Source organism: Lepisma saccharinum, chromosome 1 (genome assembly GCF_977018435.1).
Source record: "Lepisma saccharinum chromosome 1, izLepSacc3.1, whole genome shotgun sequence".
Taxonomy (NCBI): Eukaryota; Metazoa; Arthropoda; class Insecta; order Zygentoma; family Lepismatidae; genus Lepisma; species Lepisma saccharinum.
This window is the reverse complement of record NC_139229.1, coordinates 57,660,753-57,683,181: the sequence shown is the minus strand read 5'-3', so window position 1 is coordinate 57,683,181 and position 22,429 is coordinate 57,660,753. Positions and strand designations below refer to the sequence as shown.

Sequence of the window (22,429 nt, the reverse complement as noted above, 5' to 3'; positions counted from 1 at the left end):
CAAGTGAAATACATCTGCAACTTGTGCAATCGTGCAGTATCATAATTAGATTTTAACCTTTTATTTTATTTTTGTCAATAATCCATAATTCTACCTACCTAATTACGAAGAAACGATGATTGAATGGATTTTTAGCATAAAAACAACTAAATATTACCAATTTTTTACCTCTTGAAACATAATAATAACAATTGAACCACAAATGACCTAAATGTAATATATTAAACTTGTATTGTTTCATAGTTTTGAATTATTGTAACTTGAAATCCAAATTTTGTCCAAAAATGATCATTCTTGCGAAAGAAACTAATCTTAAATCAGCCATAGAATAATTAATTACTGCTAAATCTGCATAAAAACTAACTGTTGGAGTCATAAACATCTTAGCATTGAAGAAAATTGCAAAGCAACATCAAGAATTTACATTCTTCATGTCAGCACAATTCAGTTTTTTTATAAAGGTAACCTCAGAGAACCCCATAAAACCAATTCAATTTTGACAAGAAAAATTGCTTTTATTTCATATTATTTGCTGAGAACTAGCATAAAGATTTTTGTCAATGCTCAATATGTTATGTAACATCCAAGTCGTTAACATTAGTGAAAATCAGTGTTTCCATCTACTTTTTTAGAAAATTCCTCGGCATTCCGCAGAAACAAATTTCATGTTTCATCTTTCTATAACATGCCAAGTAAAATACATCTGCAACTTGTGCAATCGTGCAGTATCATAATTAGATTTTAACCTTTTATTTTATTTTTGTCAATAATCCATAATTCTACCTACCTAATTACGAAGAAACGATGATTGAATGGATTTTTAGCATAAAAACAACTAAATATTACCAATTTTTTACCTCTTGAAACATAATAATAACAATTGAACCACAAATGACCTAAATGTAGTATATTAAACTTGTATTGTTTCATAGTTTTGAATTATTGTAACTTGAAATCCAAATTTTGTCCAAAAATGATCATTCTTGCGAAAGAAACTAATCTTAAATCAGCCATAGAATACTTAATTACTGCTAAATCTGCATAAAAACTAACTGTTGGAGTCATAAACATCTTAGTATTGAATAAAATTGCAAAGCAACATCAAGAATTTACATTCTTCATGTCAGCACAATTCAGTTTTTTTATAAAGGTAACCTCAGAGAACCCCATAAAACCAATTCAATTTTGACAAGAAAAATTGCTTTTACTTCATATTATTTGCTGAGAACTAGCATAAAGATTTTTGTCAATGCTCAATATGTTATGTAACATCCAAGTCGTTAACATTAGTGAAAATCAGTGTTTCCATCTACTTTTTTAGAAAATTCCTCGGCATTCCGCAGAAAAAAATTTCATGTTTCATCTTTCTTTAACATGCCAAGTGAAATACATCTGCAACTTGTGCAATCGTGCAGTATCATAATTAGATTTTAACCTTTTATTTTATTTTTGTCAATAATCCATAATTCTACCTACCTAATTACGAAGAAACGATGATTGAATGGATTTTTAGCATAAAAACAACTAAATATTACCAATTTTTTACCTCTTGAAACATAATAATAACAATTGAACCACAAATGACCTAAATGTAATATATTAAACTTGTATTGTTTCATAGTTTTGAATTATTGTAACTTGAAATCCAAATTTTGTCCAAAAATGATCATTCTTGCGAAAGAAACTAATCTTAAATCAGCCATAGAATACTTAATTACTGCTAAATCTGCATAAAAACTAACTGTTGGAGTCATAAACATCTTAGTATTGAATAAAATTGCAAAGCAACATCAAGAATTTACATTCTTCATGTCAGCACAATTCAGTTTTTTTATAAAGGTAACCTCGGAGAACCCCATAAAACCAATTCAATTTTGACAAGAAAAATTGCTTTTACTTCATATTATTTGCTCAGAACTAACAAAGATTTTTAGTGAATGCTCAATATGTCATGTAACATCCAAATCGTTAATATTAGTGAAAATCAGTGTTTCCATCTACTTTTTTAGAAAATTCCTCGGCATGCCGCAGAAAAAATTACATGTTTCATCTTTCTTTTAGCATGTCAAGTTAAATACAACATCTGCAACTTGTGCAATCATGCAGCATCATAATTACATTTTAACCTTTTATTTCATTTTTGTCAATAATCTATAATTCTACCTACCTACTTACGAAAAAATTATGAATATAGTATATGGAGGGCATCACAAGCCTCATGAGAAACAAAACTATACAAGACTACATGAGAGAGAAAGAGAAAGATGATTAACATAAGTGAGTAACCTAACAAGTGATTAAGAGAGAAATATAATTAGGAATTTAGTTTTGTCACACAAAAAAATATGACCGCGGCTGTGGTGCTGCCGTAGATTTACATTACGTAACGATGTCACAGAACAAATTAGTTTATTCGTAATTTGTATTAGATAGAGGCTATGAACGTAACAACTTACGTGGTATTCTACGCCTCTTCACTACGCACAGGGAAGTGAGAAACAACATTTTTTAAAAAGAAGAGGACAAATTTTGTGCAAAATTTAGGGGGAGGGGTTATATACTGTAAACGAAAACTATATCGCTATTTTTAACAGTAAAAACATGCAGGGAAATACTTTGCGTCTCGCCCATTCACTTTTTCACTACACACAACGCAGGCAACTTATTTCTCGCGATTATAGTTTCATGAGGTGGAGAAGTTCAGTGCTTCTTTACGTCCACATATTTTAATTAAACAAACAAAACAAAATACTTCTTTAAACACTGGCTTGAACTGCCTTGTTTCCACTCACTTTTTCACACACGTTGCACAACACAGATTAAATATATATCGTGCATAAGTATAACACAATTAAACACACTTTGGCATTAATAATATTCAACTTACCACTCAATAAACAACATTATTCTTCATAAGATGTGCACGACTCCCGGTCAGCGTTGAAGGTAACAACATGGCCGCCGCAGAAAATGTCCTGGATGGCCGCCACGCATGCATGATGACTGAATCCAACGTTGCGGAAATGTCTCTGAAACATTTCTCAGAGATGTAAGAAAAATGAGATGTTGCAGAAACTAGACAATGAAACTATAACATTGCAATGTTTCAGAAACAAAACTGGGACTTCATGTGATGCTTTCTGTAACGTCAACGCGAAACCAGAATGTTAGAAACATAAAGGAGAGATTGTAATATTTCTGAAATATGTCTGAAACTTGGTGTGCTGTATGGGAAAGCCCGAAAATTAAATTAGAGTTTGTCGAGGAGGGACTCTCGAAACAACTGACATTGATCAAGCGAAATAGGAAGGAAAGGAAGGAAAACTAACTTAAGTGGAAATTTTAGAACGACCCAAGATATACAGCTTCAAATAATACTGGAAGATTTTTGAGATAAATTCAAATTTCCCGCTTCCAGCAAACAATCTGACGTCATACTTTGCACTTTTATAGGCCGATTTGTCCACGGGCAAAAGCAGACTGAACGGATAGAGACTAGAGTCGTGGACATTTTGACGGAGGAGCCGCAACTGCTGCCATCTCGATCCCAGCGCCTCCTCTTATCCTCTTCCAGAGTTTCGTGCCTGCAATATTTCATCTGTAAAGTCATTCCGATTTTATGACCTGGAGTTCCGTAGTCCTACCGTTAATCCGCAGTGGGGGAGGAAGGGGAGAGTATTCCCCCAAGTTTGTTTCGAAACTCTTCTGTTTCCGGTCTGATTGATTTTCTGCCTACTTCACGTGACAAATTCAAGAGCTTCTGCGTCTCCAGAATGAATTTCCAAACTCCATTTCCAATCGTCAAACATTTATCATGAATTCAGGGGGGAGGAGGAAAAAATTGAAAACTGGTCGCAACTCATGGTGGGGCAGATGAACGTATACTTCCTGACATGTTGTTACTCCTCACCTGACAAATGCAGACGAATCATATCGATTTTTTAAAATGTGTCACTAGAAAGAACTTCTCTTCTCTGATGTAAATGTGAGGTAAAAATAAAAGGAGGCATTTTGTCATTTCCCCTCACCAACAGCGGCAAGTGTATTTTTCCAGTTGGTTATCGATATCTTTTAAATTCAAGTTTGAATCATAACTCAATAGTACTTAAACGCACGGCCATGAAATTAGGCGGGTGGCAGAAGTTCACGCTGTTGCCACGTCGGAGTACAACCCCGTGTGTTCGGAGGTTTAAGAGAATGAAAGAACTCGTTGTAGAGTTGGTATTTGATACAAACTGACAGCATTTGCTCGAAAGGTCAGGGATGACACAAAAGTGCCCCGGAGAGAGGTCAGTCCGACGCTCGAACTTGGCAACGCAGCCCGGTTGACGTTGCAACACAGCGCGGGAACCAGCTACAATTGTCCCGCTCTCGCTTTGATTTTCCCATATGTGGCACCAGAGCAGCCGCCTATTTTCATGGCTGTGCGCTTAGCTGTTGTAAAGATTTTTTCTCAATATCTCTCAATGTAAAGAATATGGTAGGCGCAAAATACCTGGAGCATAGGCTTTCTCGTCCGCCATTTTGAAAGTTTTTTTTACCAATGTTCGTCGAATGCAACGCAGGATCGGTCATCCGAGGTAACTAGACATTACAAAAAACTACAACTCGAACACTATTAGTGTACGGTAGTTCATATAATAGTCACAACGTTTACAACAGACGGTACAGGGGGAAAACCTGATAAGTCAAATATCATCGAATGCTAGTAAGTGTAGTTTTGTATGTTGTAACAGTACAGGCGAAAAACTCGGTAAGTCCTGAAAAATGTGGAAGTTTAAAAATACTATACAGGAGAATAGCAGTGAGTCTTGAAACTTATTGCCTTATCAGGTTTTGACATATCAACTTAAATCCACTACTCATTTGTGGGAACGTTATGTGGTTTACTTTAGATCTGGCCACCAAAGTTCCCGGGTTTGAATCCAGGCCTGAGCATGAGTGTTCTATGTGAACACCCATGAGTGGCGTCTTGTTGATCTATCCTTCAGGGATTACGCTGTTTACTTGTTTTGTTCCAGTAGCCGAGCCCAGTAGTAACAGAAGAACGTCCTTTTTGGATGTTAGCGCTGAAATTGAATTCGAATGTTGTTTGTTACGCCTGAGAGTGTGAGTATGTGTGTGTCTGTCTGTCTCTCTTGTGTCTGTCGTGTTCTACACTCGAAATCAATACATTTTAAGACTGTAAAGAGTGTCACAAAAGGGTCGTAAAAACAAATACAATAATTGAGACATATAACATAATTCAACAGGAAAACAGCAACAAAATGAAATTGGTTCCATACTTTAAACTGTAGGTCCAGTCCCGATTAGCCTCTCTGTGCATAAAGTTGACTTAAAACCAATCTCAACTAAAATGAAATATAATATTAAAATAATATTTATAGATAGTGATAGATTGATAATGGAAAAACATATATAGAATGCCAATGAGTTCATTGTTAACCTCAGTTGCAGATAAAAAGATAACATTCCATATTTTTTGTTATAAATAATGTCGATAAAATATTCATAAAAAAGCACTTCGTAATAACATAAAATACATCTTAACCATGTTACAGTAGATATCGCGTCAAATATAATCAAAAACTCGATATGCTGACCAAGGCAGAAATATATTATTTTTTAAAAACATAAACTAAACGTTACGTTTCAACCTTCTAGCAAGGTCTTCTTCAAACAATGTACCAAATACAAAATATGTAAAGTGTAAAGAATGTCAGTGTGTGTACATAGGAGAAACAAAGAGGAAGCTGAAAGACAGGTTGAAAGAACATAGGGATGATGTACGACTTAAGAAAGAGAGAGAAATGCGATATTTAAGCACACGAGAGAAACAGGACATGACATAGAGTGGGATGAGACTAAGCAGATGGGAAGGGAGAAGAGATTACTAGTGAGAAAATGGAAGGAGGCCATGGAAATAGGCAATAAATGAGAAGAAGACACAATGATCTGGAATGGTGGACTCAAGGTAAACAAAGAATGGAAGAAGGTGTAAGAAAGAGTAGAAAGGACAAGAGCGTGCGATAAAGAGTCCAACCACATTCCAGATAAAAGGAAATGTTTAACTAAGTCGCTTGTCAAGCAAAACAACAGTTGACAGGAGAAGGCCACCTACTGGAAAACCTAGAAAGGAATGTTCCAGATACACAACTTTCTAATAACCTTGTGTCTGGAGGGGAATGATTTTTTTTGTATATATATATATCTTCCTGTTTTGTACCTTATTTCATTTGTATTTGGTACAGAGTCTGAAGAAGATCTTGGTCGAAGGTTGAATCGTAACGTGTAGTTTATATTTTAAAAGAAAATAAATTTCTGCCTTGGTCACCATATTGATTTTTTGGTTATCATGGCAACAAGGCTTAATGGTGTTATCAAATATAATGTTATTTTCTTATGACTTAAAACGAACTTTGCCATTTTTCTGCCATTCAGATGTACAAAAGCGATTTGTAAAATAAACTCTCACACGCAAAGAAGGTTTTCAGTAGAGACTGATATTATAATCGAACGTCCAACACGGGTTTTCCCCTAAATATGGAATCCACAAAGCGTCCTGACAGTGACAGAAAATCGATATATCAATAATATATTGCTCTCTGTGTCATATTCAGATTCTTCGTCTCCCAATGTTCATTTTTTTCAAGTGGTATACCCATATTTAAGTACCTGAGTTTCAGGTTTAAGTCTTCGGCGAGGCCTCATGTCTGTGTAATTCTTACCACCTTTATCGATCTATCTTGCAAGGTCTTGAAAGTAACTTTTTCTACTAGTACAACACATATTCTTATTTCATTCATTTATTGTTTTCTGACCAGGGACAGGTCTTTCCTTGCAACCTCCATTCTGTTTGATCTTCAGCTCTTCGCTTTGTTCCAGCGTAATACCCATTTATTTTGATGCCGTCAATCATTTGGAATCTTCTTCTTCTCCGGATTTTCTTTCCCTTGACCATCCCTTCATTAACATCCATTACAATACAATTTCTTCTTATCCACTGGCCCAATAAATTTAATTTTCTCCTCATGATTGTCTCCAGCCTTGATCTCTTTTCCACAACTCTTTCTAGCACCGTTGCATTTCTCATATTTTCTGTCCATTTCACTCGTTCCATTCGTCTCCATAGCCCAATATCTAGAGCTTCTAGTCGCTTCTTCTCACTTGTCCTCAGTGTCCATGTTTCCGCACCACACAGAGCTACACTCCATACAAGGTATTTTATAAGTCTTTTCCTCAGTTCCTTTTTCATAGATCCACAGAAAATATTTTTCTTTCTATCGAAGGCTTCCTTCGCATTTGCCATTCTTACTTTTATTTCTTGACTCCATTTTCTTCTTATTATTATTATAATTGAGTTATCCTTTATCTTTGGCTTTTAGATAATGCCCTTCTCTGAGGTATACTCAAAATGCATCAGAAAAATTGCATTATTTTATGTAGGCTATACAAACAGTTTGGTGTCGCGTTTATTGAGTAAGAGCGATATACGCCATGCGTTCTCATCAGAACCTGAAACCGCGACTGCTTATTGGCTGTTAAATCTTGAACCAACTGATCAATGTGAATAATTTATATTGTAATACACTACAATTTAATGGTTACTTTAACAGACAAAAGTTTATATTTGTATCTGTGTACAACCAGACCGGAATTAGACATAAGAAATCATTTACATCAAGCCAGATCCACATTAGAACGGTCCTTCAGTCCACAACATTTCTCAGCTGTAACGTGAGTGTTTGTTTGACTTTGTTTTAAGTCCACTTTTTATGCACAGATAGGCCAATCGGGAGTGGGCTTGCAGTTTAAAGTGTGGTCCGAACTACTATACTATATCAGCATCCGGTATAGGACCCTTAACCCCTTGACTGCAATGCTACGCCTCTGTCACTACGTCATTTCGTATGTATTGATAGGTTAAACTGACATGACTCATATAGACAAATTGACGTAGATATAACGTTGAATTAATGCCCACAAATTATTCGGATATTGTAAATTTGAGATCTGCAGTTTCATTTGACGCCATAACATTTGTTACCTACGTGCATACCCGACAACAAAGAATATGTAATAAATGTTGTGATATCTGCTATTAATTTCGGAAAAATTCGGATAAAGTTCTTTTTTTAAGACATGCCGAATGCTAAGTACTTTACTAACCTAAGCAGTATTTGCAACAAGGGGCCCGGAGTGTTCTAACCGGGTAATTTTATACAGAGCATTCCCTGATATTTACTACGAGACACGGCGGCAAGCTGCCCGGCGTCAGCGCTTGTCTTTCCCGGTCAACGGGTTCGCGACAGTCGCACGATACAGTCTGTTTTTTTTTTCGCTCTCCCTGCCTTCGCTCTCTTTCCCTTTCTGTTGACGTTGCAGACTGACGCCAGTATAATCCTCCCTCGGAAGCTTTGTTGTGTCGTGTTCGTGTGTTGAAGATCGTGGCTTAATATGGCACCAGAAAAGTTTACATTACAACAAAGGATTTATCTTGTCGAGTGTTACTTCGGAAAACTGAATTGTGGAGAAGTGCGACGACGTTTTGCAACGAAATTTACTGGTGTTCCCGTTCCACATAGGACCACTATATTAAACCTCGTAAAAAGTTTAGAGTAACAGGGTCAGTTCTGAATAAAAGTGGAAAGAAAAATGGGGAAATCTAAAACATAAAGTATACAAAGACAATCCGCACACCATCCGCGAGTTAAAAGAGAGTATTGTACGAGAAATCGGGAGAATTACAGTAGACGAACTTGCACGTGTAAATGCCAATTTCCTTCGTAGATGCTAGGAATGTGTTGCAGCAGATGGGCATCATTTTCAACATCTTCTGTAGTCAAGGTTAGTACACAATATGAAAACTGTAATTTTAATATACGACTCTAGCGACTGTCGCGGACCCCGTTCACCGGGAAAGGCAAGCGCTGATGCCGGACCACTTGCCGCCGAGTCTCGTAGCGAATGTCAAGGAATGCTCTGTATGTTTAAAAGATATGAATTTTTGAATAATGGAGTTGAAATATGAGCCGCGGTAGCTCAGTCGAAGTCGACCTTCCTGGCGGAAGGTCAGCGCATCGCGCTACCAAGCCGGGCGCCCCGGGTTCAAATCCCGTCTTTGTGATTGTCCGTAATGAGAAAAACTGAGAATATAGTAAAAATTGAAATGTGTGAATGTTGAAAAAATGGTGAATGACGGAGAACACTACAGCATAGGGGTATTCCTTTAATAATAATAATAATAATAATAATAAAAAAGTCGTTAGGGCGTCTCACTACCATGCGATAGAACCGGAATTTTTTCCACCTGTTTAAGCGGATCCGGTGCCCACCCAGCGTCGTATAATGTTGGTACCTGGAGGAAACTCTGGGTAATAAACGCGGCCAGGGGCGTGGCGCTGATCACATCACCTCCAACTTCGGCCGTGAACAATTAAGTTTGGGGCCCTAACTTCACACCCTCTATACGTTTTCATGGCGTGGTGGGAAGCACAAGGAAGAATTTTATTTTTTCATGGAGTTGAAATAGAACACTTTCTGTAGGGTACCCCAAAGCCTGTGGGCCAATTATAGAGAGTACTGAGTACTGCCAGAATTATTGTGGATCCCAATACTTTAATTAGGAAGTACTTAAGTGATGCTTCTGTACTTCGTTGGTTGTTTGGCGTAGAAATTAATGGAATATAGGACATAAAATTAATTTCTAGACCTATTCAGGCTCCATATCATAAGTTGGATGACATGAAAAATAGGGTTTTTATTATGAGCGTCAAAAGGAATATTATTTTCTTATGGTTTGAATCGCCACCACTAGACGCAATACAAAATATTTGGATTTGTTCTTCCGCCTGCTTATGACAGTTTAATAATATAGATTCAAGGCCTCCCCGATGGCGCAATGGTAGCGTCGTTGCCTTGTAATCAAGGTGTTCCGGGTTCGATACCCTGTGGAGGCATATAGTGGTTCGGATTCCACTTTAAACTGTAGGTCCAGTCCCGATTAGCCTTGCTGTGCATAAAGTGGACTTAAAACAGCAAATCAATCTATCAATCAAATAATATAGATTCGCCAATCCATTTGTTTTATTGCGACGACATCTTAGAATCTATTCAGGCCTCAAGAGTAGAATTTAAGATCGTGAAATAAATATGGAACGTCAAACTTGAATCTCAATTGGTATGTAAATATATCTCTTTTTTAAAAGATGTCTACAATTTCGTAAACAAGAAAAAAATCCCCCACTTTTCAAGTTTTTCTGGACTAAACCCACCGACAACAGATCAAGGGGGCAATTAATGTACATGAAAATGCGTGCGAGAAGGTCACTATAATTTGAGAAGGGAAACTGAACAGTAATTGACTACTGCATAGGGTGAGCGAAGCAAGAAAGCATCTGGTGTGAGCTCTTATTACTATTCAACACTTGACACGTATTGATTAATAAAAACAAGAAATTGTTTTTTTTAAAAAAATCTTAACAATTGCAATGTAAAAAATACATTACTATAATACGGTAAATTTGTTTGTCCAATACGAATTAAAACGTAATTTCTCTATTTTGTAGAAAATTTAGTTTCTCGTTGTTAAGGCAAAAAATAAAGCCCAAGCCATTTGGTTTGATTGATTTGGTGTTTTAACTCCACTTTATGCACAGTAAGGCTAATCGAGACTGGACCTACAGTTTAAAGTGGAATCCGAACCCCTATGTGCCTCGACCGGGTATTGAACCCACGACCCCTCAAACAAGTCATTTGAAACTAAGATGAAAGGCTTGAAATTAATCCAAATTCTGGTATTAAAATATTTTTCAAACTCCAAACCTGGTGATAACCCTGTTGACAAAAAATCGTTGTTCAACGGGGAGATCAATATCCATCAGCTGAAGATACAATTACAGCCCAAATGTGGGATGTAGTGAATTTATCTATTGTTGCTACTGACTTGTATGCATTCTTTATTGCTACATTTCTCTCACTACAAAAGCACGGAGCATACGGAGTGCTAGTTGGAAAGAATTCCTGTTCCCAGGCAGGCGGAGTGTACGCTGGCATGGCTGCCGCTACGTCTGACTCGTATTTTTGCCGCGGTCGGAAGGGAACCAAGAAAATCGACTCCCGTGTTGTTTCAGCAATGCTTCACGGGAGGTGTAACAAAACGGTTTCATTTTAAATGTATAAACTAACTATTAAGTTCATAAATTAGATGGCTTAATGTTTGATATTACTTCAATAAGAGGCAGCGAAGTTAAAGATAAAAGAGAAATGTCTGGTATAGATCCGGCTAAGGCCGCAACGTTTGGCGCGTTCATTCCACTTTCAACAGTGAACGCACCAAACACTGAGGAAATCTGTTTCTGTTAGGCGCGCTGTCACTCAAAATCCGGCCAACCAATCACGTTGCCCGCCACGCGAAGGACAGGAACATCGAAGAAACTGACGCTTTCCTATCACTCTCTACTGCTGTCAGACAAAAAACATTGAATTTTTTCACAAATTTTAAGGTTGATAGACAATCTGTTTAGTTAACAGATCTCTCTCTTACCTGATATTATATTATTATGATATCAATAATCTCAATCCATACGTTGTTCCCTCTATGCAAATAGTACAAATGGATCACAATAGACACGTCTTTAATATTTATTATGTCAAAAGAATGTAATTTGATGGATAAAAGCACTACCTCACTTGTTATAAATATTCTTCATTGCTCTCCATATTTGTTTATTCTAATAGATTCTAGTACAGTAACATCTATTGATTACTGGGAACTACAACACTAGCAGAGCTACATTTCGCTACTGATAGCTTTCTCGTACTCTAGAGTTGACGAGCTGTATCTTTTCGTCTGACTTTGGCTAATCCGCACAGAGAATGAGAGATATGTGTGTATTTCCTTATACTACCACCTACTCGTCATTCGTTTGGTCAAGAGCAAAGACAGAACGCAGGAAGAACGAAAATCATTGGATAGCTCCTCCCCTAGCTAATGAGCACCTTGGATTGGTCAGAGCTCACACGCAAAGATACAGCTCGTCAACTCTCACAATATAGATTAACCTGATTGGTCAGTTCGTTTACGAATCTGTAACCAAGGACAAGTCTTGTTTCACAGCTTCTAATTAGTAACGATATTAGCATATCGCTGTCGCACAGTACACTTTATAATTTGCGAGTCTTTGCAATATCTAAATCGCATGCTTTAGTTTCGTCACGTTTCGATCAGTCACGCATCTATCTGAAAACAGTTTCAATAACTTTCACTCGGCGTCTCTGACATGTAAAGCGGCTGCATGGAAATTCGAATCAGAGAAGGAATCGAAAATGCATGGAGTTGTCGTTCACACTTTCGCGTTACGATATAATTTATGGAGATCACAAATCGCATCGTCTAGACAGAAAGACAAGGGAATGCTTTTCTCTTGTGAGTTTCACACGAAACAATGGATCTAGATATTAGACATGCAAATTGACAAGGCATTAGCTAATTTCAATGAAACGGTAACGTTAAAGTCCTGTTTCGAACGCCTGTTTGCTATCTTTGATAATGCTCAAGAGGAAGCTGCATATCTAGTTTCGAGCCAGCACCCGTTTTTCTCTGAGAAGCGCTTTTGTCACTTTTACATGCAGTGTTTAGACATCCAACACGAACTGCGACGACGCTACACTCCCAAGGTCTCCACATTGCGTAAAGAAAAAAGCACAACACAATATAACACAGCCTAGCAAACGTAATTGCAACCTCACGTTATCAAACAGATTTGGCAACATCTCATTTACTCCGCGTGACTTGACAAATTACTGTCAGTTCCTACAACGGGTGCCATTGGTGGGAAAGGTTTCAGGGGAGGATATACTGGGCACCACGTGGACTTGACATCTGGTTGACAGAGGGAAACTGATGTTTCGGAACTTTCTTTGAAGTAAAGAGGCGTTCGAATCAGGACGTCAACTATACACCCTACTGAAATTTCTTGTATGCTGTCTACTTTTAGCGAATGAACGGCTTGCCTTTATAAAGTGTTTTGGAAAAGTGTACCTGAAGTGCATATGTTTAGTGAATGAGTGACTTGAGTTGATAACATGTTTATTTTCTTCGAAAGTTCTCTGAAAAATATTTACTTTCAGTGAATGGGTGGCGTGGGATGATTAAGTAATTTTCTTTTTTTTCAAACTAGCTAGTACTTTTATTAAATGAATGACTTGGAAATGATAAAGTGTTGTGTGGAAATTTCACTGACGAAATGCATCATTCAATAAATGAATGACTCAGGATAATAAAGTGACTTTTAGAAATTTCTCTGACTTGGGATGATGAAGACTTTTGAAGAAATTCATCTGAAGAACTTTTCGCAATGAATAGGTGAATGAATTCAGATGATAAAATGTATTGTAGCAATGAATAAATGAATGAATTCACATGATAAAATGTTTTGTAGAAATTCATCTGAAGAAATTTCCTCAATGAATAAATGAATGAATTCAGGTGATGAAATGTTTTGTAGAAATTCATCTGAAGAACTTTCCTCATTGAATAAATGAATGAATTCAGATGATAAAATAAATTGTAGAAACTGCTCTGAAGTAGTTACGCTGTACCAGTGGGATAGGTAGTGTTTCGTAGAAATTTCTCTCAAGTTAGCTTGTTAATTAGTGTCGGTTTTCGGCACCTTTTTTGCTAATGGCGATTAAATTAATGAAAGGTCACTGAATAAGACACACCCATACCAAGTGGAATCCAAGTTCGAATCCTGTTACTAATGAAGAACAAATGTCATAACTAGGGCAATGATATCTAAAACCTATTTTTTTTTTTTCAAATTATGCCTTATTTATACCCTACATTACCCAAATATGCCTCTGAAAACTACAAATATTACTAAAATTACAAAGTTTGCCCTTTATTATGAGTAATTAAGAAAACACTTTTGCTTGAAGTAAAATATCTCTTACAGCCTATTTTTGACTCTAAAAAATAAATTGATTTCATATCTTTTGTTGATTTTAGAAGAAAGCAAATATGATAAAATGTTCTCTTATACGATGTTTTGAGCTAAAAATGACTTTAAAAGAGGTATTTATATGGCCAATGAAATCAGGGTAAGTGTGTTCGCAAAATTCTGGACAACAGGATAAGAATATGACGTCATAAACACCCGAACTCTAGTGATACAAATATTAAACTTCGAAGACATTCTGGCCTGCCTGCAAGGTTACCAATACGGTTCAACGAGTATGTCGTGCGGGTTACATACATTTCCAGGCACGATCAATCTCAAAGTGACCTCTATGAACCTCGCAAACAGAGCGACTGCTTTCTTCACACAAAGCCAGGCCACGCCGGAGTTCTTCTGAATACTCGATACAACAGGAGGCTTGTGAATAGAAACCACAATCCTCATCCATGAATAGTTTGGCCAATGATACCGCTGCCAATCTCCTAACACAGGGCGCCTGAAGTAACAAAGCAGAATAATGTCCACGGAGGCTGTACGTGCAATTTGCATCAAGGCCATATGCATCGACCCGCCTTTGCGGAATGTTTGTTCTGAGTGTCGAGTGTGCGTGTGTGATGTATGTTTGCGTTCCACGCCGCTCTTGCTTATTACCAACATTTGGCTTTCGAACCCCTAGCTGTTTTGGGTGTTGCGCTCACTTTTCCTCACTCCCATGGCATTTTGGTCCACTGCCATGTTGTCATGCAAATGGGCCAAACATAACAGTCGGACTTTCTCCTCCCCCTGCCCTTTCTCTCTCTCTCTGTGTGCCCCATGAATTCATCTTGACGACTAGTTACCGTACTTGCGGAATACACTTTAGGGATTTGCGCGGTTCCCAACCTCAGTCAACAACTGCGTTCTAGCATGGTGCAAAGTAACAGATAGGGAGGCGGGAATCTATCTCTCCCTCAAGAAGATCCAAATCATCCGTTCTGTGAACTTTTAAGCCTACTGAAAAACTAAATATGCTGACCAAGGCAGTAATTTATTTTATTAAAAACATAAACTAAACGTAACGTTTCAACCTTCTAGCAAGGTCTTCTTCAGACTCTGTATCAAGTACAAAAGTAACAAAATACAAAAACAGGATATTATATATACACACAAACATTACTCCCTCCAGACTTTTTAGAAAGTTGTTTGGAACTTTCTAGCAGGTGACTTTCACTTGCCAACTTTACTTTCACCTAAAAGGCTAAACACAATTACTTCCATATAGAATGTGGTTGGACTTTTAATCTCACGCTCTTTTCCCTTCATTTTTCTTCCTTCTCCTCTCCTCTTTCTCTCTTGTCCTTTCCACTCTTTCTAACATTTTCTTCCATTCTTTGTTTAACTTCAGTCCCCCATTCCAGTTCATTGTGTCTTCTTCACCTTTCTTCTCTATTTCCTTGGCTTCCTTCCATTTTCTCACTAGGATTCTCTTCTCCCTTCCTTTCTGCTTAGCCTCATCCCAATCTATGTCATGTCCTGTTTCTCTCGTGTGTTTAAATATTGCATATAAAAAGGCTGAAAGACAGGTTGAAACAACATAGGGAAGATGTACGACTTAAAAGAGAGAGAAATGCAATATTTAACGAAGGACAACATTACGATCGGACATTATCGGAAAATATTTTTATTCTTAGGCTAAATGCCTAAGTTATTGGGTTAGGCAAGTTAGGTTTAGTTCTTTTAACATAAATAATACATTTACAGTGTGCTAGGAGAACCAAACCTAAAGGACCTAACCTAACCACGCAGACATTCCTCGTCTGACGTCAGACCGGAAGGTTGACCTAGCGTTGTGCGATAAGGGAGACCTGGATGGGGAACGGCCACATTACTTTATTTAATATTTTTACAAACCTTCACGCACACAAGAATGTAATTCTTATGAAACAAAGTGAACAAATCTTAACCACAATTCAATACAATTTTAGATTTCCTATATTCATTTTTAACAAATCCTAGTACAGGTATATAACAATGTAAATTGACTATAATGTAAAAAAATACCAAACATTCTTGACCACCAGCACAATTTCTTGACTTTCTTCACTGGGAGGCACTCTGATCTAATAAGTAATGTTCTTTCTTTGGTTGTTCCGAACAAAATATATATTTTCTTCCTTTAGTCTTCTAGCGTTAGGGCCACGTGAAAATAATTCTCAATAGAACTGTACCATTGATATATAGTTTTCGAAAATATGCCTTTACAGGAAGCTCGTAGAGTAACATAAAATGTAGTAACTTTATTTAAGTCCATTAATTCTTGAAAGAAGGAAATAATCGTCTTTCTACCTCATGACGAGCTGCTTTTATTTCGTACAAAACATTTCGAAGTGTTTTGATTGATTTTCGGAGCAAAGTTGTGACACAAGTCACAGATTACTGTTTGTAATGGTAGTTTACACACACATTTTTCTCCAACAGGAAATTAAAAAAAACGGGTGTGTATTTGAGATGAAAGTTTGTATCCGTCCAATATAATTTCTTCCTGATGGAAGTTACAAATCTTGTAAATATGTTCATTACTCTACTAATCAACCACGCCCTCTGAGAAAATTAAACCTTCAAATGAAGGTACTAATCACTGAACAGTAGATTCAGATTAGCAAATAAATCTTCACAACCAATTTACATATTGGTTAATTTATTATTCATTATTTCATCATCCTTAAACCGAACATCGCCCGTTATTAAACATGACTGAAAAAACTTAAAAGTGTTAATAAGTCAATATTTGTTCTTATTCGTCGTTAGATTGCTCTCAAAATTGTTACGAAATGAAGTAATTTCATACCTCCGAATGTATTTCCTTCGACCACCAACACCAGCGCCACCATCCAACTGTGGAGGAACACAGGACACAGCAACCACTTCATTCTGCCTGCAAGACAACAATAAAAATGCATTATGAGTGCAATGTGGAGTATGAAATGAAATAACACATTAATTTCAAAATCTGTATATTATGTAAATTTAAGTATTTTTTAATGTCTAAAATCGGCTCTTTCCACAAACAAACACACTAACTTAGAATCAAATCGGGCATTGTATCTAAAATATATTTATTAAGAGCAGTCCCTCTTATCTCTGACCAACGGTACGCCGTAGAGGCACTTTTTATGGGTATGATAAAAGCGAAGCAAGAAGAGGTGGAGAATGCGAGAACGGAAGAAATTTTAAAAGCCAGAAATATGGAGAAAAGGAATGCGATGAGAAGCAAGTAACAGATAGATACAAGAGAATCTAAGAAGCGAGACATCGTGTATACGCATGCAGAGAGAGAGAGAGAGAGAAGGAGAAGCAAAAGAGAGAAAACTAGAAAATGAGAAATCGTAAAATAAAGATGCCAAAGAGAAGAGAGAAATAAATAAGACAATGGGAGATGGGGAGAAAGATAACGGAAAAGTAAGAGAAAGAAATTAAATTTATAAGATAACAAGCCGTAGGAGAGAGAGAAAGAAGGTAGACACATTTCAGAAAATTAAGACAAAGAATAAAGAAAATCAGATAGAAAATGGAAGGGAAATGATAGAAAAAGAAATGTTGAAGAAGAGAGGAAGTAAATATCAACGAATAGGTAGTACAAAATTGAGAAAAAGACGAAAGGTAGAAGGAGATAAAAAAATAAATTTCTTATAACCCAATTTACAATATTTGAGCAGAAAACAAGCAAAGAACATGACGATACAAATGCGCAATCTTACTCTGCCCGGGATAGGCATGCGAATACCTTCTGGTACGAAAAAAACAAGCAGCACAAAATCATAAACATAATCTCTTAAAGAAGTACAAGGATTCATACACAAGAAAACATGTTTTTGAAGTTGGAGGAAGAAGTTTATCAACAGGAGTTAGAAATATGATGTCATTTTAGTGTTGCCAGATGTTGTAAGGTGTGTTTTTCTTTGTTGATGTTGTTAGTTCACTCATCCCATTATCACTGCTACTACTGGCCTCAAATATGTGTAAAGTGATATGTAACAAAACGCTTCAGGCACTGCAATAATTGATAATTTGTGTGTTATGCAGTGATTTATTAAAAGATCATCCCTGGCTCGACCAGGACTTGAACCCGGGTCTCTGGCATACTGTCCCATTGCTCTAACCAGTTTTTTTTCTTTTCTTTTCTTTTCTTTTTTATTTTTTTAAGGAAAGCCCCTAAGCGGAAGCTTCCCCCATCACACTTCATTTACTCATATCATTTCACTAAAATTTCTCTTTCAGGACTTTCAGGACAGACAATCACAAACATCCATGTCCGAGCCGGGATTCGAACCCGGTACCCCTGGCGTAGTAGCGCGATGTGCTAACCACTCCGCCACCGGGGCCGACTCCACTGAGCTACCGAGCCGGCCTGGCCTTGCCTGATTTTTCGCTATCGCTGTTTTACCTGCGTGCATTCGTCTCTGCCAGTGCTACCGCAACGGGATCTGTTGCCTTTGAAACACAGTAGACTTCGACGTTGCCTGGTTCCTCCCAGCGTAGAGATGTTAATCATTGTAGATTAGGCACGCACAGGAGATGTACTATGTATAAATTTTCAGCGAAAAATGCAGTCTCGACAAGGACTTGAACCCGAGCCTGCTGGCTCGGTAGCTCAGTCGTTAGAGCAATGCACGGTTGCCAGAGACTCGAGTTCAAGTCCTGGTCGAGCCTGCATTTTTCGCTGGAAATTCCTATTTAGTACATCTGCTGTGTGTGCCTAATTTACAGTAACATATCTTGTGTTTTTTGGTATTCTCCGTACATTAGGTACATTACAATAACAAATATTAATAAATTCATTTTATCAAAAAATACATCATTACAAGCTAACGGGAATCTGATGCCTGTAGGCAAAGTATTTTTTGGCATAAACATCTGTGATGTTCAGTGTATGTATATGTATAACCCGCGGCGCAATAACCCTTGAGGGCCTTGCGTAACAACCGACTGCTGGTCTCAGTCCCACATGCTTCAGCAGTGGTGGTCGATCATCCAACCTGTTGCAGGCACGACTAACCGCTAGTCGTTGTTGTAGTCTTTCCATGACGTTGTTACACTACGCATTCGTACTTCCCCAATTTTCGATGTAGGGGAGAGGGAGGTTCCGGTGACATGTACTGGCCGAAATCTCAGGAGAAAAATCCTCCCGGAGATTCGAATCTGAGCACGTCCCGTAGCCCGAGCTCAAAGCCTGGCGCCTCAAACCGCACAACCACAGTGCGGAAATCTTATACATACAGAGTGATCACAAAGTGGACGTACACCACTATATTATGGACACTACGATGGTTATGGTTGAATGATGTGGGCACATACCGGCTGGTTTTAGAGTCCAGAACATCGTAGCACAGCCGAATTCTTCGCCATGGTCTGGCAGATATTTTGTGGAGATGATCTGGAGTCATGTGCGTGAAGGCATCTTCCACAGATGTTCGTAACACTGATGGTTATTTCAGACTCTGTCATTGATGAACCGTCAAGAGATGAGTTCGGGACTTCTTGGAAACCAGGCTAAGGGAGCTGGATAATCTTCAGAACCCATTACAATGTGACGAACGTGGCGCAAAATTCGGCTCTGCTTCGAAAATGACGGTCTACATACCACGTGACGGAATCTTACACCATCAAGGTATGTGTCCATATCGTAACAATCCCTAAGATTGTAAGAAACAGTGGGAGCTATGTTTTGTTTTGCGAAGACGCTCCAGCCATTTGCCTCGCTGGGCGACACAGAGTAGAAACCGCTTGGCTAGGCATCACAGACTATTGACTAAGTGATCACGCAACGAGCAATTCTACATAATAAAATTTTACGTACAAACAAATGTGGTATATTGAGAGTTGTATTGCTTAACTACACGAACTCTTGTGATTTCTAGTCTTATAATATTACATATTATTGTTTTTTACATCGTATAAACATACGAATTTGTTAGTATTAATGGTATTATTCATTATAATGTTTAGGGAATGAAACTTTTCTTTCTTTCGGGAAGCGGCAAACAAGAGAAAGTTATGTTTTGGTGGATTTCTTTTGTATATTTGGTTTTTTAAGAAAATATATGGAATTGGTGAACCTGAGTCATGTCAAGCTTTGCGATTTGACTTTTAAATTTTCAATGGGGAAAATTTTTCTCCGCCGGGGCGAACGTAACAATCCCTAAGATTGTATGTTTATTTTATTAAGTCTCTCTGAACGCTTCATGTTGACCAGGGCATTCACTTGTTTTTCTCAGCTGTCTCAAGCCTCTTAGGCATGTTTACAATGCATTGTGTTGTGCCATGCAAACCTCCTGAGCATTCAGAAAACAGGTAATACTTCTGGTTATGGTGTCAGCTGTTTGCATGGTAGCAATTATATTAAACACACGATTCGGCGATTCGGCATTGAGGAAGAGCTCGATGGCCAGGGAATATAGAGGTGAGACAAGCTGGGAGGTGACGGACTTTGGAGATTGAGTGGAGAGGGAGAAGGTGGTCAGCAAGGCAGTAGGTGAGGAGTAGAACAACGCTCTGGTCGACAAATAGGAGAGAAGCTTACAGAGGACTTCGCTATTTTCATTCAGCTAAAGACTTCAGATAGACAGGTAATTATCCTACACCCAGCCATGATACAGGTTCAACGGTTCACAAAACCCAACGAGTGACCATTGTCTTTTCAGTAGTTTAATTCCTTTGTGTAATTTGTACCTTTCGCATGCCAAGCGATAACTCGTCATGTCAATGACGAGTGGTCTCATCAAGAGGATGAATGATGAGTAGTTTACATCACCCCATCAATTAACTGGTTAACCTTCTAGGTGCTCTTAAGATCCCACGAACTTTAAGGTTCGTTACGATATCAAGCATTCAACCATAACCATCGTAGTGTCACACTCTGTATGTATATACATACATGCATACATATGTACAGGTAATGGAAAAAATAATATGAACACCTTGGTTTGCAAAGGCCTATATACGCCGTCGTGGAAAAGGAACAACACTCAGCAGAGATTTCAACCATCTAGTGGCGATGAAAGCAAACATATCAGTCTATCAGAAGCTGGTTTGAGAGTTGCATGCGAGCAGTCAGCTATCCGTCAAATGCAGGTATGTCCGACCTTTCAGACTTCAAAAGAGGCATGATCATAGGAGTCCGCCTGGCTGGAGCATCTGTGACAAAAACAACTACACTATCCAACAGGGATAGACGTGTGTTGAAGCGAATAGGGACTTGAAAGCACAAGACAACACTGTCCCAGATAACCGCAGAGATGAACATCACCTCCAGGACCCTGTATCAACGAAAACCATTCAAAGGGAGCTGCATTCTGTGAACATTCATGGCAGAGTTGCCATCCCCAAACCGTTGGTGACTCCACGTAATGCAGTGACACGAAGAAGGTGGTGCCAAGAGCACAAGAATTGGACACAGCAGCAATGGGAACATGTGATATGGTCAGACGAATCGTCTTTCACATTATTTCAGACCACAGAACGTGTTTATGTGTGCAGAACTCCTGCTGAAGCATTTGATATTGACTGCTTAGTGCCTACCGTGAAACATGGGGGGGGGGGGGGCTGTGATGGTTTGGGGGCTATATCTTGGAATGGTGTTGGCCCACTTGTCGTCCTGCTTGGGAGAATCAACGCAGAGAAGTACTGCACCATCCTGGGTGACCACCTCCATCCCATGGTTCAGACTTTGTTTCCCGATGCATGCCCCATCTTCGAAGATGATAACGCCCCTATTCACACTGCTAGGTGCGTTGATGCATGGTTTGATGAGCACAGTGATGAGGTAGAACATCTCATCTGGTGTCCACAGTCCCCCGATCTTAACATCATTGAGCCTTTGTGGGGTATTTTGGAGGCCAAAGTGCGTAATCGGTTTCCACCTCCAATGACACTTTCGGAACTTGAGACTGTTTTGTGCGAGGAGTGGCTACGTATTCCAGTTCACACTGTACAGGACCTTTATTTGTCTATCCCACGTAGGATACAAGCTGTCATTCAGGCAAGGGGGGCCCAACCCCCTACTAATACAAGTTTTCTGCAATTGCATTGGTGTTCATATTATTTTGTCCATTATCTGTATGTGTGTGTGTGTGTGTGTGTGTGTGCGTGTGTATTGTGGTGTCATGTATTTGTGTTTTACGGTATTATTCCTATGCAACAGTACTCTCCATCTTACAAATTTTAACTTTTAATGACACTGATACATTGATATTAATTGATTGTATGAAGATTCAGTATGGGCTACTTGCATCTCACACACCATACAGGGATAAGTCGTGGAGACGAACTACTAAAACTACTAAAAATAAAAACGCGTATAAACTAAATTCTTACTTGAAACATACAGATCAGTTTTGTTCATTTCTCTATCTACTTTCCCTTTCGAGATTGAATTCGCCCACTCGAGAGGTAGTGTCCTAATTGCTAGGAGTCCTAATTGCGAGCAATGC

The 22,429-nt window shown here is 38.2% G+C and overlaps 1 protein-coding gene across 2 annotated transcripts in view; it reads right to left on the bottom strand.

Moving 5' to 3' along the window:
• Positions 1–22,429, bottom strand: part of LOC145995662 (neurotrimin-like) — a 526,024-nt gene that overhangs the window by 229,622 nt on the left and 273,973 nt on the right. For both annotated transcript variants that reach the window (XM_083132015.1, XM_083132024.1), the window contains exon 2: positions 16,789–16,875. In XM_083132015.1, the coding sequence (XP_082988141.1) occupies positions 16,789–16,875 (87 nt within the window). The remainder of the gene's footprint in view (positions 1–16,788; positions 16,876–22,429) is intronic.